This window comes from Castor canadensis, chromosome 2 (genome assembly GCF_047511655.1).
Source record: "Castor canadensis chromosome 2, mCasCan1.hap1v2, whole genome shotgun sequence".
Classification (NCBI taxonomy): domain Eukaryota; kingdom Metazoa; phylum Chordata; class Mammalia; order Rodentia; family Castoridae; genus Castor; species Castor canadensis.
In genome coordinates this window covers 21,513,663-21,540,448 of record NC_133387.1, presented here as the reverse complement: position 1 = coordinate 21,540,448, position 26,786 = coordinate 21,513,663, and the positions used below count along the sequence as shown (strand labels likewise).

The window sequence follows — 26,786 nt, the reverse complement described above, 5'->3', positions numbered from 1 at the left end:
TCCCTCCATTTAATTAATTAATAATTATTTTTGGTGGCACTGGGGTTTAAACTCAATGCCTCACACTTGCTTGGCAGGCACTCTGCTACTTGAGTCACTCTGCAAGCTTTTTTTTTTTCTTTCTTTCTTTATCTCTCTCTCTCTCTCTTTCTTTCTTTCTTTCTATTATTGTTATTTGCTTTCTTCCTTTATAAAGAACTCCTGTGATTGAGCCATCTGGATAATTCAGGCCAATATCTTTACTTCAGTGTCTTTAAACTTAATCAAATCTGGAAAGTCTCCTTTGCCATGTAAAGTAACCTATTCACAGGCTTTGGGTTCTAGGACTTCTGTTTACCACACTCTGCACTGCTGATTTTTCCAATCTAAGTTATCTTTAGAGGACAACGTGGGGAAAATTTGACTTTCTTGAAGCTATGTAGAGAAGTCATTGCAGTTCTAGACTTTAAGATTATATTAATCTAGATAACATTATTGAAGATTGTACAAATGAGGAAGATGTAAATTATGTAATATAAAATGCTACTAAATACATATGAGAGCATGATGAAATATACTATAATAAAGAGCAGAAATGTTGTCTTATTCTTTGTATTGTACAGTAAGTCCTAAGAGTCTATTTGTGGTGTGCTCTGCAAGTCAGCCTAGAAAGTAATAGACATTTTCAGCAGGGAACTTAAAGCTCTTAAAGTTAGGCTCTTAAAGCTCCCCTCTCGTCTTGTGAAACAGTAGGATTGATGTGTAATCCATTAGAATTGACACTTTTATAGAATAAGTTCCAATAGGGAATCCCTGGGTAAAATGGATTTCCCACTGGGGTGCCATAAATTAAGGTTGGAGGTGATTCCTGAGAACTTTCAGGTTATTAATTAAATGAGAATTTTGATTGCTTGTGAATGAGTCATTTTCAAGATATCTTATTTAGAAATAGAATTGTGAATGACTTTTCTGGGAGAGATTTAGTATCATAGTTTCTAAGTAATTGTTTATAAAATACATTTTATGTATAACAATGGAACAGTCCTAAGAAGTAATTAGGGCAGGTGCTATTGTCATTGCTATTATGATTATTATATTTATATCCATTACAACTAAATCTATGAATATATATTTAAGGTATCATAAGAGTTATATAGAACTATGTATGTGTACACATCATATAATTAAAAACATAAAACATTTACTTACAAAATGCAAAGCCAAGGTACAAACCGGCAGAAGCAAGTAACACATTAACAGAAAAATGATTAGCATCCACTTTGCTTTCCTATTACATATTAGTGAAGGAAAGAAATGGGATCAGAAAGAATTGGGCAGATACATGGGCAATTGATAGAAAGCAGAGTTCAGGAACCTGGACAGATGGACATTTATCTGATAGAGGTTAAGTATCCAGAATATATACAGAACCCCTGCTAATCAATAAAACCAGCTAATAGAGTAATAGACAAACATATGAACATGCAGTTTTCTTAAGGGGGAACCCATGCTAGTAAATACATAGAAAAAACCTATATTCTAGTTATTCAGGTATTGTGTTTAAAATCATTTTACAAATATGGAAACCCACTTCTGTGAAGTTGAGTGATTCGTCCAGGTTCGAGCGAGATAGTCATTGCTGCACCTTGGCCTCATGCCATTACCACTCTAAATTCATAGGGGATGCATTTCGCAAGCCTTTTCCTTCTTATTCGCACCAGTCATAGATGTAGTAATTCAATGATAACTTAGGTAGAAGGATGGGATAAGTATGTTAAAAAGCCAGTGAGTCTAGTAAAACTGTTGGCTTAAGCTTGTGGATTCCCAGTATGTCTTTCATTTGACAAACTGCCTTTTGAACGTTTTGACACAGCAATTACTCTCAGGGTATACTGGCATTTCATTCATGGCTTCTTTGTTCATTTTAGTCACTGTCCTGCTGGGATTGCTGGATTGTGACTGTAGTGACACTGGACTTCCTCCTTGCTTCCTTTTTGGTGCCATCGTAGGTTAAGTCACAAAAACTAAAGAGAACACAAATTGAAGGATTTTTTTCTTTTGAAGCTTTTTTCTTGATGTGTATTTTATTTCTTAAAATCTTATCTAAGACCTAATATTTTATTTTAAGAATTCTTTCCACATGGAGTGGGAACAATGTGTCCCAATATAAGAAGAGATGAAATTTTTACAATTAGAACTCACAAATATAAAACAGTGGAGATCTGGCTCACTGAAATAACATAGCACTTTTTGAATTAATTCTGTCCTTGGGTCAGGCATTTTAATCAGGCATTCTTATTAGATGGCTTTATTGATTTCTATGATTGATTGTAAGTACAACTGAAGAATATATACAAAGGAGGCCAAATAGCATAGTAAATTAATACTATGCTATTAATAGCATAGAACTATTAACTAGAATTAACTAGAATTAACAATATTAACTAGAATTAGTAGTTCATACATTTGTAAATGTAAAAAATAAAGCAAGGCCAGGTATTTATTATAAATATGTATTACAAAATAAGATTATATTATTTATATTTTAGAAATCAGTATATTTAGAACCCCATATACTTAACACTGGATGAATAAATCTTAATGTTTTTCTATGTTAATTTCAGATTATCTTTTTACTAAAAAACTAAAATTACCCTTCATTCAGTAGGGCATAATTGAAGACACTTAGGAGTACATGAATTCTTCCTCTATTCCTTTCCTCTCTCTTCTACTCCAGAGGCAGTTATTATTTTGAAAGTGTAACTTTTTGCTGTATCTTCCTTTTATTATGTATATGTATGCTTTGGTGGTAAATACTTAAATATAGAAGCTCTTTTTGAATATAGTGCATGAATTCTTAGTTAGAACAATAAGATAAGACAAAGAAATTAAAGGGATATAAGTAAGAAAGGAAGAAGTCAAATTATTCCTATTTGCGATTATATGAACACCCTAAAGACTGCATCCATCAACAAGTTCTTAGATCTGATAAGCACTTTTGTCAAAATAACAGGATGCAAAATCAACATATAAGAATCAGTAGCTTTTCTATATACAAAAGAAATCAGGAAAACATCCCATTCATAATAGCCTAAAAAAAAATGCCTAGGAATAAAATTAACTAAGGAAGTGAAAGCTCTCTACAATGAAAACTATTAAACACTGAAGAAAGAAACTGAAGAAGACACTAGAAGATAGAAGACCTCCACGTGCATGGACCAGCAGGATTAATGTGAAAAGGAGTATACTAATGTAATGCTCTGCAGATTCAATGTAGCCCCCATCACTGTTTTTCACAGAAATTGAAAAAATTAATCCTGGTCTGGAGGAGTGGCTTCATTTTTTTTTCTTTTATTATTCATATGTGCATACAATGCTTGGGTCATTTCTCCCCCCTGCCCCCACCCCCTCCCTTACCACCCACTCCGCCACCTCCCTCTCCCCCCCACCCCCTCAATACCCACCAGAAATTATTTTGTCCTTATTTCTAATTTTGTTGTAGAGAGAGTATAAGCAATAATAGGAAGGAACAAGGGTTTTTGCTGGTTGAGATAAGGATAGCTATACAGTGAGTTGACTCACATTGATTTCCTGTGCGTGTGTGTTACCTTCTAGGTTAAATCTTTTTGATCTAACCTTTTCTCTAGTTCCTGGTCCCCTTTTCCTATTGGCCTCAGTTGCTTTTAAGGTGTCTGCTTTAGTTTCTCTGTGTTAAGGGCAACAAATGCTAGCTAATTTTTTAAGTGTCTTACCTATCCTCACCCCTCCCTTGTGTGCTCTCGCTTTTATCATGTGCTCAAAGTCCAATCCCATTGTTGTGTTTGCCCTTGATCTAATGTCCACATATGAGGGAGAACATATGATTTTTGGTCTTTTGGGCCAGGCTAACCTCACTCAGAATGATGTTCTCCAATTCCATTCATTTACCAGCGAATGATAACATTTCATTCTTCTTCATGGCTGCATAAAATTCCATTGTGTATAGATACCACATTTTCTTAATCCATTCGTCAGTGGTGGGGCATCTTGGCTGTTTCCATAACTTGGCTATTGTGAATAGTGCCGCAATAAACATGGGTGTGCAGGTGCCCTGGAGTGACCTGTGTCACAGTCTTTTGGGTATATTCCCAAGAGTGGTATTGCTGGATCAAATGGTAGATCAATGTTTAGCTTTTTAAGTAGCCTCCAAATTTTTTTCCAGAGTGGTTGTACTAGTTTACATTCCCATCAACAGTATAAGAGGGTTCCTTTTTCCCCCGCATCCTCGCCAACACCTGCTGTTGTTGGTGTTGCTGATGATGGCTATTCTAACAGGGGTGAGGTGGAATCTTAGCGTGGTTTTAATTTGCATTTCCTTTATGGCTAGAGATGGTGAGCATTTTTTCATGTGTTTTTTGGCCATTTGAATTTCTTCTTTTGAGAAAGTTCTGTTTAGTTCACTTGCCCCTTTCTTTATTGGTTCATTAGTTTTGGGAGAATTTAGTTTTTTAAGTTCCCTATATATTCTGGTCATCAGTTCTTTGTCTGATGTATAGTTGGCAAATGTTTTCTCCCACTCTGTGGGTGTTCTCTTCAGTTTAGAGACCATTTCTTTTGATGAACAGAAGCTTTTTAGCTTTATGAGGTCCCATTTATCTATGCTATCTCTTAGTTGCTGTGCTGCTGGGTTTTCGTTGAGAAAGTTCTTACCTATACCTACTAACTCCAGAGTATTTCCTACTCTTTCCTGTATCAACTTTAGAGTTTGGGGTCTGATATTAAGGTCCTTGATCCATTTTGAGTTAATTTTGGTATAGGGTGATATACATGGATCTAGTTTCAGTTTTTTGCAGACTGCTAACCAGTTTTCCCAGCAGTTTTTGTTGAAGAGGCCGCTATTTCTCCATCGTATATTTTTAGTCTCCAGCGTCTCTCCAAGATTTCACTATAGGAGGCTCACTTTCTGCTTCCTCCCTCTAGCCGCCATCTTGGAATCCTGTAAAATTCCTTTCAAAAACGTTTTTTCATGTTACTGTGATGCTGTGTTGGCTGATTTTGACTACTAGATAATATTTCACTAGATAAGGTATAAGTTGTTTCCAGTGTTTCGTTATTATGAATGCTATAGCAATGGTATTCTTGTTTATATTTCTGTAGTAGAGTTTTCTAATCAATGATCTCTTGGCAGGGAGTTATAGATATATCTGAAATACTGAACCCTTCTGCCCGTGGGGCAGTCAGACTACCTAGGCCAGTTGTCTCTAACCCTGTGCAGCCACTTTTATTTTTCCAGATGTGCTATCATATCAGAACTTTTATTTTCCGTATGTGTCATGATATTCAAAAGGTAGGCAAGGTCTACTCTTAGGGTATATGTATGTATGTATGTATGTATAGAAATGTTATACATTACACTATCTGCCAAGTTGCTCTTTTTACAAAATTAATTTTCTTTTACTAATACAGAAAAACTTAAAAATATACATATCAATGGGGTACCATATCATGATTAGATACATTTTTAGTTATTGTATAGTGCTTAATTCAGGCTACACATATCACCTCCAACATTTTTCATTCTTTTATGGTGAAAATATTCAAAATACTTTCTTTTTACTAAATAATTTTTTAAAGTGATTTATAGGCCTCCAGGCAATGCCTGAGGTTATATTTCTCAATTTGCCCTTTCTGTTGGTTTTGTTAGAGTTTAAATTTTGCAAATTGAGTTTTGCAAATCTGATAAGCTTTGTGGTTTTATTTTAGTTTTAGTTTGCATTTCTCTGGTTGTGAGTGGTAGTAAGCAACTTTTCATGTATATGGACCACTTCAGTCTCTTTCGTGAATTGTCTGTTGTTAGCCCAGATCATTACTATGTTTTTCCTTTCCTTCATTAATATGTAAGGAAATAAGTGTATGCTAATTATTTTTCTGGAAATGGGATTACTTTCAAATATTTTATTGGTATAGATTGCCTTATTTTATGTTGTTTTCATATTTCCTTTGTAATTTCTACTTCTTTTCCTTTAACAAACCTTTCCCTAGTATTAGTTCATAAAACTATTTGTATATGTTTTCTAAATATTTTATAGATTTGCTGTTTGAATTTGGTTCTCATACAGTATTTGTAATTTGTGTTTTTATTTATTTCATCAGAACTAAATTTTGTTTTCATATGTAACCAATTATTCTAGCATTTAGTGATAGTCTGTCTTTCCCTAATGACTTTGAAAAGAATCTTAAGTCGAATTTTTATTTTATAATAGATTTAGATTGACAGAAAAAAGTCACACTGATTTTTTTTACTGCCACTTCTATCATTTTTCTATATTAAGTCAGTTTTTATAGTCCCCATTTCACTAGATCATTGTTCATCTCTGCATTACACCACAGTTTTAATAGCTAGAGCTTCATTGTTTATTTTGAGTCCTAGCAAGGGAAGTATTCCCATCTTGGTCGTCTTCAAACTTAGCTAGGTTATTCATGACTTTTTTCTCTTCCATGTACATTTTAGAATCAGGATGTCAGATTCCATTAAGAACCATGTTTGGATTTTGATTGTTATTTTAGTTAAATTTATTAGGGAAAATTTACATCTTTTTTTTTTATTCATATGTGCATACAATGCTTGGGTCATTTCTCCCCCCTCCACCCACCCCCTCCCTTTACCACCCACCCCACCCCCTCCTTCTTCCACCCACCCCTTTGGTACCCGGCAGAAATTATTTTGCCCTTATCTCTGAGTTTTACATCTGTTTTTGATCGTACTGGGGTTTGAACTCAGAGCTTCACACTTGCTAGGTAAGCACTCTACAGCTTGTGTCAAACAGCCAGCCCTTTTTGCTCTGGTTATTTTGGAGACTGTATCTTACTTTTCACCAGGTTGGCCTTGACAGGATCCTTCTATTTTAAACTTTATGCTGTAGCTGGGATAACAGTCATGTGCCAGTTTTTTTCCATTCAGACAGGAGTCTTGCAAACTTTTTTTGCCAGGGCTTGTCTGGAACCACACATCCTTGTCTCAGCCTCCCCTGTAGCTAGGCATGAGTCACCAGGGTCTGGCTTTCATTTAATTCTTTAGATTCATGTGTCTTGCTTGTGTTTTATTACATGTGTTTCTGAGTTCTTCATTTTTTTTGTGGTGATTATGAATAATTTTTTGTTATATTTTCTATTTTGTTATACTGCTAGCAAGTTTAAAATATTTCATATTGATCTTCTACCTAGAAATTTTGCTGAATTATTTAAAATATTCTAACAGGCTATTTGAAAAACACATTTGTATATTTTTCTGAATATCATAGATGAGTAATTATACTGTCCACAGTTAAGAAGAGTTTTGTTTCTGTTTCTTTAAAAATTTCAAAGTTACTCACCCCCTTCTCTTTCTTTTTGTTTGTTTATTAATTTTTGCCTAGCTGGGAACAAGTATGACTTGGAGTGGTAGGGGCAGTAGTGGGTCTTCCCTTTAATGGAAATGCTTCTAAAATGTCACCATTGAGTATGACATTTGCTTCTAGTTTTTGACTGAATATATAACTTTATCCTGGGTGGGAAACTATAGATTACATTTTTATTCTTTTGGGTTTTTAACTTTAATGTTTTTGTATCTACTGTGTTACAGAGATACTTTAACTTTATACACCATCACTTTTCTTGGTTATTTCAAATGCGGTGCATACTCCAAGCTGATTCTTGCCTGCAGCAAAAATAAGGTGATAAGAATATTGTTTTTTTCTTTTTCTAGCATTCATGTGCTAATTAGAATTCTATAGTGATAGAAAGTTGTTTCTACTATATTCATTTATTTATGTAGTCATTATTTAAATTAGTAAGAATTCATAGGTATTTATTTTGTTCTCTGAGTTGTAATCGATTACTGTCAATATTTACTTTGTTGCTGAAGTTTGTCCTAAATTTGGTTGCTGATACTTCCTGCAAGTTTGGATCCTAGGTCCTTCCATCTGCCCCCATCATTTTTGGAATACTTCTTTACATTCCAGTGGAAGACCTTTCAGGTTCACCGTGTATTTTCCCTGCCCTAGCCTTAGAGTTATCCATGTCTGTTAGGAACTTCAGTTACTTGTATTGGAGAATGGTAGTTTGACACCAAGATCTGTGTTCTGCCTATACTTACTTCTACTGATGTGTCACTGCTGTAGTCCATCTTAACTGACAAAGCTATATATCTATATATACATAGGTATATATAAAATGTATATACATATCTATATATGATGTATCTATGTATGTCTATGTATAATGTATGCACTATGTGTATGCATATATGTGTCCACACACATATGTTCAGAAGCATACATATTTAAAGATCTGTATCATTTATTTCTGTCTGTAGGTATACAAGTATATATATGTATGCGTGTGTAAAACATGAGTTCAGCATCAATTCCTAATCAACACATTGCAATTCTAGCTTTCTTCCTTTCCTTATTTCTAGTTCTTTTCTTTAATAGTGAGAAACCAGGTTTTCAGTTTTTACTTATTGAACTAATTCTAATATACACATAAAATAAGTTCAGAATTGCTAACCCATGAAAACCAATTTTTGACAGTGAAAAACAAATTTATTAACTTGAGTGTGATATTTATGTACAGTTCTATTTATATATAGGCTTAGACTATGTGGTTAAAATTGTCGAAATCTACTTTTCCAGCCCACTCTGTGGTTATTTACCTGCAATACATTGGGCTCATTGTTCTTGTTTTTTTTTAATTTGGTTTCACCTTGACTGTTGTTGATCTTAATTATTTCTTTATTATGGGGGACATATGAAATATAATATTCTAAGTGTCACAACTATATGAGAAATATTCAGACAAGTGTCACTTCTCCATCACCATCTTTTATGCTACTTACAGTCTCCTTTCTGTTATGTTTGCACTTGTCCACTTTTGGTAATCAGTCTCATTGGTTTCTGTTTTACCTTTTTGTATTTTTTCGCATAACCAAGGAGAGAAGTCCATCTTTTCCTATAACCCTTTTTTCTTCCACGAAAGGTAGGATACACTATTAAACTTTTCTGTTTTCACTTTATATTATACCTTGAAATTACTTCATATTCGTTCATAGAGATTTGATTGTTTTTTAAAAATACTTACATAGTATTCTGTTGTGTTCATTCATCATAATTCATTCACTCTCTTATATGTGGGTATTTAGGGTATTTTTTGTATTTTGCCATTTCAAGAAATAAAACCTGTGTATCTATTTATATATTGTTGGAAGTATATCATTACAGTAAGTTTCTAGAAGAATAGATCAATTACAAGGTAAACCTGTATTTTTTTTAAGTTTAAATTTAAAAATTTTTTATTGTGGTAAAAAACTTATAAACTTTACCTTACAATCATTTCTAAGTTTGCAGTTTAGTTGTGTTACATTGTTGTACAGCCAGACTCCAGAACTTTCTCATCTTGCAAAACTGAAACTCTATACCCATTAAACAATTCTTTTCCTCTTCCTCTGAACTCCTGGCAATTAACCTTATACTTTCTCTATGAATTTGACTACTCTAGATACTTCATGTAAGTGGAATCATAGTATTTTTCATTTGTGACTAATTTAATATTTTCAAGGTATATCCATATTGTAGCATGTGTCAGAATTTGCTTCCCTATCAAGGCTGAATAATAGTCCATTGAATATACACTGCATTTTTTTTGTCCATTTATCTGTCAGTGGATGCTTGGGTTGCTTCTACCTCTTGGCAAGTGTAACAGTGCTGCTGTTACATCCATTTGAACATGGATGTAGAAATACTTCCTTGAGATCTTGCTTTCAGTTCTTTTGAATATGGACACAGAAGGAGAATTGCTGGATCATATAATTCATTTTTTGAGAAGTGCCATACTGTTTTTATATCAGCTGTTCCATTTTATATTCCTAATAGTGTATAAATTTCTTCACTCTTGACATTTTTTATTTATTTATTTATTTTGATAGTAGTCATCCTATTGGGTATGAGCTTATGTCTGATTTGTGTTTCCTAGTGGTTAGTGATATTGAACATATTTTTATGTGCTTTTTGGCCATTCGTAAATCATCTTTTTAAACATGACTATTCACATTCTTTGCCTATTGTTTAGCTGAGTTGTTTTCTTATTGTTAAGGTGTACAAGTTCTTTATTCTATTAACTTTTTTTTCAGATATATGAGTGTCAGGTATTTTCTCCCACTTGATAGGTTGCCTTTTCACTCTGTTAATTTTGTCCGTTGGTTCAATTAAAGTTTTAAATTTTGATGGAATTCAATTTGACTATTTTTCCTTGTTTACCTATGCTTTTTGTGGCATATCCAGGAAATCCTTGTCAAATTCAGTTTTCGGAGACTCTCCCCCCTATTCTTCTTCTAAGAGTTTTATAATTTTAGGTGTTATGTTTAGGTCTTTGATCCAATTTTAGCTACTTTTTGTATATAGCCTAAGGGAAGGACCCTTACCCATCTGTAGTTTTATGAGGTACTGCCAAATTCTCCTCTAAAAGAATAGTGCCAATTTGCATTCCCATCAGCAATGTATCAGTGTACTTGTTTCCCCACAGCCTTGCCAACACAAGATTTTTCTAATCTTATAGGTGGAAAATGGTATCACAGTGTTTACTTTGCATTTCTCCAGCTATTGACAGTGAAAATATTGAATGAGTTTGAACAATTCATCATATGTTTTAGGTGTATTTTATATATATTGTTGTGCATTATCTTTATATTTTTCCATTTTTTCTATTGTTAATCTTTAAATCAATGAATACACTGTACTAGTGGATTTTCTAATACCAAACAGTTTTGGAATAAATCCCTCTTGATCATGCTGTGTTATTTTCTCAGTGTGATGTCGAAGGCTACTATTTTTAAATTTATTTCCTCATTTTAGTTTTTGCAGTGATCCCATGAGTAACTTTACTTACTAAACTGAAAGCAACTCAGTGGGTGCCCTCTACTTTATAAGTCCTGGGGTTTGTGACGGAAGTCTGATCGAGAATGAGAGGCAGCTCTTCAACAAAAACTGCTGGGAAAACTGGTTAGCAGTCAGCAAAAAACTGAAACTAGATCCATGTATATCACCCTATACCAAAATTAACTCAAAATGGATCAAGGATCTTAATATCAGACCCCAAACTCTAAAGTTGATACAGGAAAGAGTAGGAAATACTCTGGAGTTAGTAAGTATAGGTAAGAACTTTCTCAACGAAACCCCAGCAGCACAGCAACTAAGAGATAGCATAGATAAATGGGACCTCATAAAGCTAAAAAGCTTCTGTTCATCAAAAGAAATGGTCTCTAAACTGAAGAGAACACCCACAGAGTGGGAGAAAATATTTGCCAGCTACACATCAGACAAAGGACTGATGACCAGAATATATAGGGAACTTAAAAAACTAAATTCTCCCAAAACTAATGAACCAATAAAGAAATGGGCAAGTGAACTAAACAGAACTTTCTCAAAAGAAGAAATTCAAATGGCCAAAAAACACATGAAAAAATGCTCACCATCTCTAGCAATAAAGGAAATGCAAATTAAAACCACACTAAGATTCCACCTCACCCCTGTTAGAATAGCCATCACTAGCAATACCACCAACAACAGGTGTTGGCGAGGATGTGGGGAAAAAGGAACCCTCTTATACTGTTGATGGGAATGTAAACTAGTAAAACCACTCTGGAAAAAAATTTGGAGGCTACTTAAAAAGCTAAACATTGATCTACCATTTGATCCAGCAATACCACTCTTGGGGATATACCCAAAAGACACAGGTTACTCCAGAGGCACCTGCACACCCATGTTTATTGCAGCACTATTCACAATAGCCAAATTATGGAAACAGCCAAGATGCCCCACCACTGATGAATGGATTAAGAAAATGTGGTATCTGTACACAATAGAATTTTATGCAGCCATGAAGAAGAACGAAATGTTATCATTCGCTGGTAAATGGATGGAATTGAAGAACATCATTCTGAGTGAGGTTAGCCTGGCCCAAAAGACTAAAAATCATATGTTCTCCCTCATATGTGGACATTAGACCAAGGGCAAACACAACAAGGGGATTGGACTTTGAGCACATGATAAAAGCTTTAGCACACAAGGGAGGGGTGAGGATAGGTAAGACACCTAAAAAATTAGCTAGCATTTGTTGCTGTTAATGCAGAGAAACTAAAGCAGACACCTTAAAAGCAACTGAGGCCAATAGGAAAAGGGGACCAGGAACTAGAGAAAAGGTTAGATCAAAAAGAATTAACCTAGAAGGTAACACACATGCACAGGAAGTTAATGTGAGTCAACTCCCTGTATAGCTATGCTTATCTCAACTAGCAAAAACCCTTGTTCCTTCCTATTATTGCTTATACTCTTTCTTCAACAAAATTAGAGATAAGAGCAAAATAGTTTCTGCTGGGTATTGAGGTGGGAGAGAGGGAGGGTGTGGATTTTGTGGTAAGAGAGGGGGTGGGGGCATGGGGGAGAAATGACCCAAATGTTGTATATGCACATATGAGTAATAATACAATAATAAAAAAAAAAGAATGAGAGGCAGCTTTTGTCTTGTCTTGTGTTTGGGTTGTGGTTCAAAAGAATGAGGCACCCAGACTCTCTTTTGGCTTTTCAGATCATTTCTGGATCTTCTGATCTCTACCCTGTCATCTGCCCCACACTAAGATGGCAGCTCTGGTCTCTCTCTCTCTGATTTCGCTCATGTTAGCTCTTCAGATAGAGAGGATTCTGGCAGTATTTTTGATCTATGATGCAGTCTAATAAATCAATACCTACCAATCATAAATGTTTGCAGATACTTTGCTTAGGAGTGTTGCATTGATATGTATGAGTGATATCATGTCAGTCATGCTATGTAGTTTATCTTAGAGATGGCAATAGTTTTATGTAGGATCTACGTTTTTGGAGTTGATTATTTTGCATACATTTTCCAGATACCCAATGAGCTCTTTATTTTATTGATTCAGAAAACTTTTTGAATCTGGCACATTTTCTTGGTTTATAATTTTACATATTCATTTTTAGTTTATTTGTTACATTTTTTGTTTTTGTCTTTTTTCTCACACCAATAATCTTACTTTTCTTTGTTTTGTTTTCCATTTCCCCTACTTTCTTTTTGATCTCATAAATCTCTTTTTAAATCTCTGTTTTCTGTTTTGGTTCCCTGCATTTCCTCAATACTAACTAAGAAATATTCTTTTAAGTCTATTTTCTCATAGGTATTTTATAACTTTTTCTTCATGGCTGAGGTAACTTTTTTCTTCCATTTATTTTCTGACTTTTGTCATTTTTTACATCTTCCTATTGATCATCCATGTCTACTCTTGGTTTTTGAATTTCTGGCACAAGGTTGCTTTTCATAATGCCAAATTCTAATTTTAGTATATTAATTCCATCTGGAGTGTTACTTTCCAGTTTGCTGGTTAGTTTTTTTTGGTGGGGAAAGTTAGCTCCATTGACGTGTGTTTGGTTTTCTGACTTTTTTGTAGTACCTCAGTATGAATATATTCATCATTTTTTTTCTGTTAATTTTTATGGTATTGGGATGTTTTATAGAATTTTAGCTCACTGGCTCCCCCTTCTGTCAGTATAGTATAGCAAAGTCCAGATGCTTTTTGTGGATTTTTGTTTTGTGGTGGGGAAATGTTATATGTTCTCTGAATTTTGTAGGATCTTGATTTTTTCTTCTTTTTTTCTCTCTTTCTTTCTTAAATGTCTAACAACCAAAGGGCATTTCTTTCTTCCTTTTTGTCTTATTTCTCTCCCAGAAGCTGTGTGTTTCAAAAACTGCTCCTTCAGTTTGGATCTTGCTCTTATGTCCCTTCCCTATAGTGAATTCTTTGATCTGCTTGTATAGTTTTACAGTGTTTTGAAAGTCAGGATAGATGCTGCCTTTTATGCTGATGATTTTAGCTCAACCTTAACATCACTAATTCTTTTCATCACAGTTTTTTTTAACATTCCACCTTTGCTTACTACAAAGCTTTGTGACAGAGCAGGGGCAGGCTGGAGTACAGGAGATCACTTTCTGGGTTTAGGTGGATTTAAAAAAATATTTTTATTTATAGGTGTTTTGAGTCTGGGCACTTTGTTTTGCAGTTATCTTGAGGACATGGCCTTTATGAAGTTATGTTTATCTTCCTTACTGTTTTGTATCGTTTTTGGAGGAAACATTGAGAGCTAGAAAACTAAGTAGCCACCCTTGTCAATCTGGTAGTTCCCAAAGCAGGAAGTTTTAAACACACGTTTTTGTTCTCCTTTTTGAGTTTTGATGCCACATTACCTCATTTAATATACAAAACTCCATGAGGTAGATAATATTATCTATATTTTGCAGATGAAGAAGTTGAGATTCTGCAAGATTAAGTGACTTGAGGAAAATCATACCAGGAGAAAGTGGTAGAAATGCTAGTCAAATCTAATACTGTATGACTTGGACTCTTGTTATTTCCACTACAACCTGCTGTCTCCCTGAGTAATTGAACTTAAAAAAATTAACAAAGCACTGCTGTAGCCTAATGTACTTCAGTGATTATCACTCTAAGCTGCCAGTTTATTCCTCTGTTCTTGGCCCTCCTGGTATCCTGTTCTGTTTTAGTAGCCTCTTCTTCACTGACCTTCAAGGATCCATGCTTTAAATAAGATAATGCATGTTTTATTTGTTTTTGTTCTAATAAAATCTACTCTTCCTCTCCCCAAAGCAAACTTATCATCATTTCCCTCTTGGCCTACCAATGTACATTGCTTAGGTTTGCAAAACTCACTGCAGTGTGGTGTCCTGTCCGCACGTGAATTGAAGTTATCCATGTTTTGTCTACCACTGCATAGTCTTATCCTGCGGCTCCCAGTCTCCCCGTTCATGGCAATGATAGCAGTTACAATGCCTTCAGGAGCATCTTTTCTGGAGAAGGGTGTTACATTGTCTGTAGGTTTCTTTAAAGTAATTTAGTCTGCACCTTAGGGGTGCTTAGTTAACATTTTTAAACATGTAACTTAAGTTACGGAGATTGAAATCATGTATTTCTTTTTTTAAAAAAATTTATTTTATTCATATGTGCATACAATGTTTGGGTCATTTCTCCCCCCTTCCCCCTGCCCACCCACCCTTACTCCCCCTCCTTTACCCCCCCTTACCCCTCGCCATCCGGCACAAACTATTTTGCCCTTATCTCTAATTTTGTTGAAGAGAGAGTATAAGCAATAATAGGAAGGAACAAGGGTTTTTGCTAGTTGAGATAAGGATAGCTATACAGGGAGTTGACTCACATTAATTTCCTGTGCATGTGTGTTACCTTCTAGGTTAATTCTTCATGAACTAACCTTTTCTTAAAGTACCTTAATCAGGAATGTACACCCCAGGAGTAGTTAGTTAACATTTGAAAGACCCTAATCAAGATTCTATACTTCAGAGGCAACTAGTGCATCAGATACTACTCTCAATCTGTTTCCAGTGGGTGCATTAATTAGAATAAAAGATGTAAGAAATAATTTTTCACTGGTGAACGTAATGGTATTTAAGTTTTGTAGTTGGACAAGTCTTTCCACAGGGACAAGAATGTAGGATAAGGATTTGGTGATGTCAGTAGCCTTCCAGCCCAACTAGCAGCTTGATTTTTGTCCTGGGCTTGTTGCCGTTGAACGTGGGTTTGTAGGCTCACTAGGTCAGTGGAGCATGTGAAGTCTCTATTAACCCATACTGGCCACGCCCACCTTGCCTCTGCTTCTGCACCTGAGCTCACTGGACCCACACTTTAGCTCCACTTGTTGTATTTCTTGTCCTCATGGATGTCACTCTCAATTTTGGGCTAGCCTATTTTGATTTAATTGTCTAAATTATATTTTATGTACAGTTATGTTTTAAGCAGATTGGATATCTCAAGAACATGTAATGCCATTTTGATCAGAAACACAAATTATTTTTAAGTGGTAACTTTATTATTATTTCTACTTGAGACTTTTGTCAGTATTCTGAAGCTGGATTCTCATCCCTGAGATAGCATTATAGACAAGTAATTTATTTGATACGTTAGTGGTCTGATTAGGCATAGTATTTTTTCAAAGGCCGGCTCCTTTTCATGTTGAATTCTGTTCAGTACCAGCAACAATTCTCACGTTATATAGGTAAAATGTTCTTGAATACAGCATGTAACTTAAGTTATGGAGATTGAAATCATGTATCCTATATGAATTTTTCATAATTTGTATACAATGCATAATATAACAAATGACATCTGCCATGAGTTTCTATAGTAAACACTTAATGTCTCAAACTTTCATTAATATACATAAATAGAAATGATTGATATAATATAGCTTGTTCATTAATAAGTTGAAGTACATTTTTATCTTCTGCAGGTTGGTGACATATGTTTGAGCTAAAGAATATGTTACTGGTCTTGTCCTTCCAAATGTAGTGATGAAAGAAAGCAGCCATGGATTGGTGATCCAGATTGCTTTCTGTACTCACTGGCTAAGCATTTTTTTTTTTTTTACAAAAAAAAGATATTTAGCTGTATGAATGGATTATTCACTTTTTTACCTGTTATTTTTTGAGGCAGCAGTGTTTCGCTATGTAGCCCAGGATGGCCTGGAAGTCAAAATCCTCCTGCCTCAGTCTCCCACGTAACTGGTGTTACAGGTGTGTTCCACCATGTTCAGCACTATCTGTTATTTTTAAAATCTGCTGTTTATAATATAGGTGTATATATGAATGGCTATAGGCCATGGAACCAGAAATATGTATAGATTTGAACTGTAGCTAATGGAAACATGATATTCCCGTTTGAAAAGCCCTCCCATATCATCTAGCTAATCATTTTATGAGTCCCAGAGAGTTTGTTTCCATGATTATCCCCAAATACAAAGATGATTTATATTCGCCTAGGTGTACATACTTATATATTCATACCATATGTACATAAAGAGATGTCTGTAATAAGATACACTTGAGGCCAACAGTATTTTAACAGAAATAATGGGTTAAAGAATATCAAAGTCTTTTAATGTTTAACAATGTCCTGTCAGTCAGTAAGAGTCTTCAAAACTAGATTTGAAAAATCTTCATTTGATTGAAAAAAAAAGTTAAGAGAATTGTGAAAAGAAGTGTTTCTAACTTTAAAGTGATCCACTGAGTATAAATTACAGCAATACACATACTAGGGAATGACCTGAGGTTCAGTGGTTTGGAAAGATGTACATTTTGTTTTAATTTTTGTGTGAAGCCTTACTGAACTATAGTTAAATTATTTTTGTAGAAGTTTTTCCCATAAAACTTCCATTAATGCTCTCTGACCTCACTGAGGTTTTGTGAATATTAGAATAGTCATGGTTGATTATATTATCCTTTTAAATTGCTTTTTAATTTTCAGCTGATGTACATGAAATAGATAATATAAATTAATTAATATTGGATCTGTTCAGTGTTTATGCTCTAGGAGATTTCAGGAGATAAACAGAAAGATAAAGTTCTAAATAAATGTGCCATTTTTGGCTCTGGCATTTTATTATTCATACCTTGCTTATTTGTTGCTTTTTATGGGCTATCATATTAGTGCACGTATAAGTAGCTTTATGCCATGTAACCTCAATCCTTAACTGATTAAAGCTACATTTACCTTACACCAATCACCTTTATGGCAGGTAATGTTTAGGTGGTTCTTTTTATGTGTTTTGTTTATGACTCATATGTGCTCTTTTGTGAAGAACAGTTTGTCTCAGCTAAATTTCTATTACTTTTCTTCCTGCCCAGAGCTCTGCTTATAGTTTAGCTTCATTCCTCCCTGTAACATGTTGAATTCAAATGGCTCCTTAGCTGCTAACTACTTTGCCCCCCTTGCTGTGGGATGGGTTTTGTTGGATAGAGTACTTCTGTGGCCTGAGGTGTCTAGCTTCTTCATACATAAAATAAAACTAGTAACTGAAATGTCTATCCTTAGAATGTCACATTTGGGAATATCAATGACTTTTTTTATACCTGCCTTCAGAATTGGCACCTTTGGAGGCTTAAGCTTTCTTGGTTCTACCGCTAGTTTCACTAGTATTGAAAAAGTATACTTACTAAGTACCATATGATCAAATGCCATCTACATTATAAGGAAAACCACATGAATATCATTCTTTATGTGCTCCTCTCCTCTCTCTTTGTGGTTTTTGGGGCTTAGTGAGTCTAGTAAGACTCATCATGGATACATATGTAGAGGATTAATTCATATGAATTAACTTGTATAAATCATTGTATCATGTATGTCATTGAAATGCCTGTGGTTAATATTTAAGTACATATTTCTATTATGATTAAAATACACATAACATTGAACTTGCAAATTTAACCATTTTTAATGGTAGTTTGGTGGCATTAAATATATTCATAGTATATACAACTATCACCACCATTCACTGCATAACTCTTTTCATCTTATAAAACTGAAACTCTCTACCAATTAAATAATAAATTCCAATGGCCTGCTTCCCCTACTCCTGGCAATGAATATTCTACTTCCTTTTCCTAAGAAAAGGTACTTTAAGTACCTCGTTGTAAGTGGAATCATAGAACATTTGACTTTTGTGATTTCTTACTTTCACTTGGCCTAGTATGTTCAAGATTCATCCATGTTGTGTGTGTTCAGAATTTCCTACCTTTTTAAAGCTGAATGATATTTCATCTGTATGTATCACATTTTGCTTATTCATTAAGATGTCAATGGGCACTTGAGTTGATTCTAAATTTTGGTGATTGTGAATAATGCTGTCATGAATGTGGGTTTACACATATTATATTTGAGCATCGGTGTTCAGAAGAGATGTTTGTAGCTTTCTTGTAGTGTCTTTGTCTGGATTTGGTATCAAGGTAGTATGGACTGCACAGAATGAAGTTTTCCTTCTCCTTGAACTTTTTGGGAAAGTTTGAGAAGGATTGACTTAAGTTCTTTAAATGTTTGGTAGAATTTGCTGTGAAGCCACCAAATTCAGAGTTTTTTTTTGGTTAGATTTTTGATTGCTGATTTAATATCTTTAATTATTGATCTGTTTAGAATTTCTGTCTCTTCATGATTTAGTGTTGGTAGGTTTTATGTTTCTAGGAATTCGCCCATTTCACTAAGGTTACGAACAATGTTATTCATATATGGCTTTTATTATATTGATGTGGTTTCCTTCTCTTCCTAGTTTCTTGATTTTTTTTTTTCTTTGTTTTTTGGTGGTTCTGGGGATTGAACTCAGGGCTTCAAGTTCTCTAGGCAAGCAGTCTGCACTTGAGCCATAGCCCAGTCCTCTTGACTTTTTTTTTTCTTTTTTTAGATCATGAAAGTGTGTTAAAATTTGATAGCTGCTTTTTCTGCATCAATATTGATGACCCCCCTTTATTTATTTGTGTGCTCCCCCTTTATTTTGTTAATGTGGTATATTACATTGATTGCATTGCAGGAATAAATCCCATTTGGTCATAGTACATAAATCCCTCCCTATCTTTCTCCCTCCCCATGGCCTCTAGCGTGCTAGGCAGGCACTGTATTGTTTCTGCCATGCCCTAGCAATTTTTGTTTATATTTTGTTTTTGAGATGGTGTCTTGTTAACTTCCCCATGTTGAACTTGATCTTACTATCTTCCTGCCTCCTCCTGCATACCTAGGGTTATAGCCAAGCTCCACCATGCTGGGTATGGTACATAGTCATCTAGGTATACAGCTGAATCCATTATTTTATTGGTTTGTTATATGTTGTTTAAGTCCTCTATTTCTTATGTCTGGCTGTTCCATCCATTTTTGAGAATGGGGTATTTGAAATCTCCATTATTGTAGGACTATTTCTTTTTCCTTTCTGTCACTTTTTGCTTTATATATATTTTGATAGCCTGTCATTAGGTGGTGGATGGGTTTCTGTTTAGAAGCTTCCTTCTTTGTCTCTTACAAACTTTTTCATTCAAAATTTGTTATTCAAAATAATGTATTTTGTGTAACATTAATATAGCTAGTCCTGTTCTCTTTTTGTTACTATTTCCATGGAATATCTTTTTCTGTTCTTTTGCTTTTAGTCTATTTGTGCCTTTGGATCTATTTATGCCTTCATATTCAGTATGTAGCTGGATTGTGATTTTTTAAAGTCCATTCTGTCAATCTCTGTTTTGATTGGATAGTTTAATCCATTCACATTTACACTAATTGCTGGTAAGGAGAGACTCCTGTCATTTTGGTATTTGCTTTCTATATGCGTCATAGTTTTTTTTTTTTTGGTCCCTCAACTACTGGATTACTCTCTTTTGTTTAGTTGATTTTCTCTTTCCTTTTTTGTAGTGAAACATTTAAATTCCCTTTTCTACATTCTATAGCTAATTTCTTTGAGGTTACCATAGGAATTAAACATGCTGAAGTTATAACAGTCTAACTCAAATTTATATCAGCTTAACTTCAAGAGCATACAAAAATCTGTGCCCCCTTAACAGTTATATCTCTAGTGTTTTTGGTTGTTGATGTCATAAAGTTGCATCTTTATTTCTTGCACGCCCCAAATCATAAACTAATAATTCTTTTAAATGCATTAGCATCTTAAGTTGTATTAAAAACAAAATGTGAATTTACAAAGTAAAGTCACAACAGGACTGGATTTTAGACTAATCATTGTGTTTTTAGAATGTGTTAGACTCTTAAGCCATATATAAAGAAAAGGTATAGTTGCAAATTGATTATTATTTAATTATTGACTTTTATAATTGTCCAGGTATTTACCCTATTTGACATTTTTATTTCTTCATACAGCTTCTAGTTACTTCTTTTACTTTAACCTTTAGCACTCCTGTGAGTATTTCTTGCAGGGAAGGTCAAGTTGTAACGAACTGTCTTAGCTTTTGTTTACCTGGGAATGTCTTAATTTCTCCCTCACTTTTTTTCCTCTGTTCTTTTGAAGAACGGTTTTGCCAGACAAGATTTGTGGTTGACAGTTTTTTTCTTTGAGCACCTAGAACTGGCCCTTTAGCTTTTTGGCCTCTAAAGTTTTTGTTGAGATATTTGTTGATAATCTTACTGAGAAACTCTGTGTATCTAATGAATTGCTTCTTCCTTGTTGTTTCACATTTCCTTTTTCTTTGTTTTTTTTTTTGCAGTACTAGGGTTTGAACCCAAGCCTCACTTGCTAGGCAGGAAGTCTACCATTTGAGCCATGTCTGCTGGCCTTTTTCTGGAGTTAGTTAGTTTTGAGATAGAGTCTCACTTTGTGCCCCAGCTGGTCTGGACCTCAAACCTCTTAATTATGCTTCCTGTATAGCTAGGATGACAGGTGTAGATTGGCATGCCCAGCTGTTGCCTGAGCTGGCATGGAGCTATGATCTTCCTGATCTCTGCCTCCTGAATATCTAGCATTACAGTCTTGAGGCACCATGCCCTACCCATGTTTTGTTTCTTCATTCTTCTGAATTTTTGTTTCTCAGACTTGATAGTGTCCATGGTCCTTTCTTCAAATTGGCTGATCGTTTCTTCTGACTTCTCAACTCTGCCTTTGAATCCCTCTACTGAGTTTTTCATTTCAATTAATGCACTTTCCAGTTCCAGAATTTCTTTACATTTTATTTATTTATTTTTTTTGGTGGGACTGGGATTTGAACTCAGGGCTTCATACTTGAAAAGCAGGCACTCTTACCACTTACATCTCCATCTGTTTTGCTGTGGTTATTTTATATATGGGGTCTCCTGAAGTATTTGCTCAGGCTGGTCTCAAACCATCATCCTCCAGGTCTCAGTCTCTCAAGTAGCTAGGATTGCAGGCATGAGCCATTGGTGCTGACTCAGCTCCAGAATTTCTTTTTGGCTTCTTTTTATGTTTTCTATCTCTTTGTTGATTTACCATTTTGTTAGTTCATCATTTTCTTGACTTTCCCCACATTTTATTTTCTTTTAGTTCTTTAAACATCTTTGAGAGTTATTTTATAGTCTTCTTTGAAGAGATCTGCTATCAAGTCTCTTTTTAGGGACAGTTGCTATTTTTTCCTTTGAGTGAGTCATATTTTCTTCTTTCTTTCTATACCTTGTAAGTTTTTGTTTTGAAATTTGAATCTAATATTTTGATGACTATGGAAAGCAGGCTCTCTTCCTTTATAAGGATTTGCTGTTTTTGTTTTTATTGATGTTGTGATAGATTGTTACTGTCTCAAGGATCAGCTTGGATATAAATTTAATGTTTTCTCAGGTATTTTCTGTGCCTGTACCTTTCCTTAGGCATGCAAAGTCACTTTCTCATTTTTCTTGTTTTCATTTTATTTTAATAAATTTTTTTATTGAGACAGGGTGTCACTACATAGCCTAGGTTGCTCTCAAAGTCACTATGTAGCCCTAGCTGCCCATGAGCTTGCAATTCTCCTGCCTTAACCTCCTTAGTGCTTAGGTTACAGGCATGTACCAGTATGCCTGATTTACTTGCGGTTGTTTTTGAGTATCCTACTCTTTTATGTCTTGTTCCCAAAAGAGGACAAAGAGAAAAATGAAGGACAGGGGAAGATGGGGAAAAATTTTAGCAGTTATGTTCCATCTGCACATTTGTACTCACTTTTGCTTTGTCTTTCTTTATCCAACCATTTGTAAAATGAGAGAATTATTTTTAGGTCAGAGGGTTGTAACCTGTGGTTCTTTTGGCAGTTGTGAAACTCTGAATCCATATACAAGGTTTTGCACTATTTGGAGGGAAAAGCTTGGGCTTTTAGATAAGTATGGCGATCTTAGATCACCAGCTCATCCCTTTTCAACTATCCACAAGGGTTAAGAACCCCTGTTTTAGGCAATTTCTTCCTTTATAAAACCATATGATTTGGATGGAGGCTTTAATCTAAAGCTCTGTGGAGACTTTCAATGCATAACTTCTCTGAAAAATTCCATGGATTATTAGCAAGGTCTCTGTCTGATCATATCAGTGTACCCCCATATGGGTATTTGTGTATATTGTCTTGACTCTATTTCTCTTCATTCCTTTGGCATTTGTTATAATTTAAACTTATTCCCCTTTGCCCTACATGTGTTTATAATATATTTTATTCCTGCTACTTATCACTTGAAACTAGGGTCTGGCTCTTTAGGATTCTCCCGCAGCACCATATATGGCATTTTATAAGAAGTAAGCACATGATATTATCAATGGACTTGTGGCAAAGTCATCTATGAAAAACTTCTCTTGGAGATTACTTACTCATTTTTAATTGCTTCTGAGTCTTGCAACTAACTAGTGAGTATAATTTGATGAATATTATTTTTTTGTGAGTCTTGCATAGTTGCTATGTAAATTAATTTAGCTGAAAGCAATCTCTGATTCCTTTAAGGGAGTAATCAAAACAGTGATCCTGTTTATTAGTCTGCTGTGTTTTTGAATTTTACAGTGGAAACTGTGTCTGTTATTACCATTATTTATTTTATTTTGCAGTGAAGGAGATCAACCTGCAGGACATCAAGGAGGACTTGGATATGGATCCAGAGGAGAACAGCACCCTTTTCATGGGAATTCTTATCAAGGGGCTGGCCAAACTGAAGAAGATCCCAGAGACAGTTAAGGCAATCAAAGAGCGATTGGAGCAGGAGCTGAAGCAAATTGTGAAGAGGTCTACTACCCAGGTGGCAGACAGTGACTATCAGAGGGGGGAAAACTTCACTGTGGAGAACCAACCAAGGTAGATGGGGATACAGTCAGTGTTTTTACTGACTATTTATTGTGCATTTTCTAGATGGAGTATAAGTAACTTATCTTCCATTGATGTTATTTTCTTCCTTGTCCTCCTCTCTTCCTCCTCCTTTTTTTAAAATTTTTTTAATTTTGAGACAGTGACTCACTCACCATGTAGCCCACATTGGCCTTGAAGTCATTATGTAGTCAAGGCTGGATTGGAACTCACAGTCTACCTGCTTCTGCCTCTTAAGCCCAGGGATTACCACTCCTGGCTCTGATATTTTCTTGTTTAGATTTTTTTTTTTTTTTTGGTACTAGAGTTTGAATGCAGAGCATTCAACATTTGTCAGGCAGGTGTTCTACCACTTAAGCTATGCACCCAGCTGCTCTGATGTTATTTTCTTGAACTATGTGTACTGTAACCCATACAAACTCAGATAGGCAAAAACAGCTTGACTAGTCATAATTCACCTGTATAGTTTTGATGTTGAGAAAATTTAAAACATATTGCACTTATTCACATATATTGAATGAATGGATATAGACATATCTATAATAAAGATTGTTTATATTCAGATTATATTCAGATACATTGAAGAAGGAATGTAGTAGTTATTGGATATGTACTAGCTACTAAATAGTTTTTGAGGCAATTTATATATATTAATTTATTTATATACACATATATATATATATACACATATATAAATTTAATTCTCACTACAATTCTGTGAGCTAGTTATTAGTATTCACATTTTATAGTGAGGAAAACCGAGGCTCAGTGATTTAGTAATTAGCCTAAGTTAAAGAACAGCAGGCTGGTCTTAGAGCTTAATACAAGTCCACTTGATTCTCAACTCATAGTTTTTTTCTGTGTCTAATGCTTTCTTCTTTCACATATGGTGATATTTGCCAATAGGCAAATCAGTGTCCGGGATTCTTATGTCTACTTAAAACGACAAATAAGGTTTGGATTGCAAATATGGAAATTGTATTCAGATCCTAACTCTATGACTATCGTACACTAGGAGATATTTGGGCATAAAATTTTAGGGCATAGTAGTTCAATGTCCTCTGATGGTGTTTGAAATCGGAGCTTTCCACAATCCGCTGGGAGTGAGAGTATATACGAAGATCATAATTTTGTTAATATGATGTTAAGGAAATTCTACTGTTTTTACTTAGCACTTTAGAAGTTTTAAAAAAGAAATTTAAATATGTAGGGAGAAATAATAGTAGCTTACTGTAGATTTCTCTAGGCTTACTTTTAATTGGAAAAATTCTATATTTTTTCCATGTTCTTTTATATACTTTAATAACATTGATTTGAATTATACTTTAAACTCTTCAAAAAATATTTCCCTTGTAAACTCCATTCAAAAGTACTATGGTTTGTGAAAGAAACTGTTATCTGCTTCTCTACAGGATGTTTCATAGCAAATGGTTGATGAGTGTGGATTTTAGAGAGCAGATCTGACTTTGTTTCTAGCTTTGTGATCTATGGAAAATAATACTTGCCTTACAGGGTTGTTTGCTTTAGATGAGGTTATATTGTAGAGTAGCACTAGTAAGTACAATGCATATGTCATGTCTATACAAATATAAGTATTTATAAACATATTATTGGTGCCTTCCTCAATTTTCAGGCTTTTGATCACTCATGTCATGATTCAGAGAAGCCAGGGAATGGTTCTAAGTTGAACTTTGCTTTTGTTCTTTCTTTGCCTGTTGCCTGGATTTCTGCAAAGACCTTTTGACTCCTTACTAATGAATACTCGAAAATTCTTCTTTGCTATTTGCCCTGTTGCTCCAAGTCCCTAGACGAATATATTGAACTTTCACAGGGAAGAAACATTACTATAATATATACTGGAAATAAAGCAAAAGGGCACAGATCAATAACTTCTCTGCAGATCTCATTACAGTCCCCTTAAAAACATTGTGTCTTTCATAGGATTTTGACCTCTTCCTCTTCCATTGCCTCTGCCCCTTCCAGAATTCAAGAGTGGAAATTACAGCACTAGAAATAGAAATTCGGCTCTCTGCCCCAGGAAGTACTAAATGTTTTTCTATGAGGAATGAGTCAGCAGTAGGTTTTTTTTTTTCTCTTTAAGTTTCAATTTTTGTTGGTATTTTAAAAGGCTTTTGTAGGCAGCATATATTGGACGCTAACAAGTGAGCAAGCTGTTTCCCTCAGTTTCTTGTCTATAACATAATCCTATTTTATAGGCCTTTCAGAGCTAAGAATTTGATGTTGAAACCCTTTATTATGAGATAAAACATCACAGGGCAAGCAAACATTTGGGGGGAACTGCTTCCTTAAGAGATCAAGGATTAAATTCTTGGACTGGATTCCAAATGACTGATCATTTTGAGCCAGTCTCCAGTAGCTAGTCTCTGATAGTCATCAAATACTTTAAAACACCTCAAGAATTAATTCCCTTAACTTAATCTCAGTCATTCAAAAATGATTAGCATTGTTGCTTCCAGAGGATTGAAAGTTTAGAAAGTATATTATCAAATTATCCCTTGAAGTTTGCATGGTGTTTTGTGTTCATCAAACTTTACTTAGTAAGGTATTAGTGGCATTTATTTCAGAGAGAAGTAAAATCACAATACTTGATGTTATTATTATTGTCATCATTTATTATTGTGGCACTGTGGACTGAACTCAGGACCTTGAACTTGCTAGGCAAGCGTTCTACCACTTGAACCATACCTGCAGCTCTTTTGCTTTTAGTTTGTTTTTCAGATAGGGTCTTCTTATCTTTTGCCTGAGCTGGCTTCACACAGCAATCTTCCTGTCTCCACTTTCTGAGATTATAGGCTTGCACCACCACACCCAACTATTATTGTTATTTTTAACCATTCAAATAATTTTAATGGCTAAAGGTATGAATCTGTCTTCCTTAAACAAAGTTGGAGCATGGACAAAAAGAATCATACACCCTTCTTCCCCAGTAGGCATATTCCGCCTTCTCTCTCTCACCCCAATGAAATAGCCTATTCCAAAACATTAGTATGTAAATGCTAGTGTGAGGCCAGAGACCAGTCCTGTAACTTTCCTAGAAGTTTCATTGTTCATCACCATCTTTTTACATATATTCTGGTTGTGATGCATTGCAAGCCCGTTTTCATTTGTCTGTATGTAAAGAAAGTTAATGCTGTGTGGTGTTTTGCTGCATATGAGAA

General features: G+C 34.7%; 1 protein-coding gene across 3 annotated transcripts in view; it reads left to right on the top strand.

The window, feature by feature from the left end:
- The window catches only part of Exoc4 (exocyst complex component 4), an 826,621-nt gene that overhangs the window by 98,791 nt on the left and 701,044 nt on the right, over positions 1 to 26,786 (top strand). For all 3 annotated transcript variants that reach the window (XM_074062803.1, XM_074062797.1, XM_020169325.2), the window contains exon 6: positions 23,355 to 23,598. In XM_074062803.1, the coding sequence (XP_073918904.1) occupies positions 23,355 to 23,598 (244 nt within the window). The remainder of the gene's footprint in view (positions 1 to 23,354; positions 23,599 to 26,786) is intronic.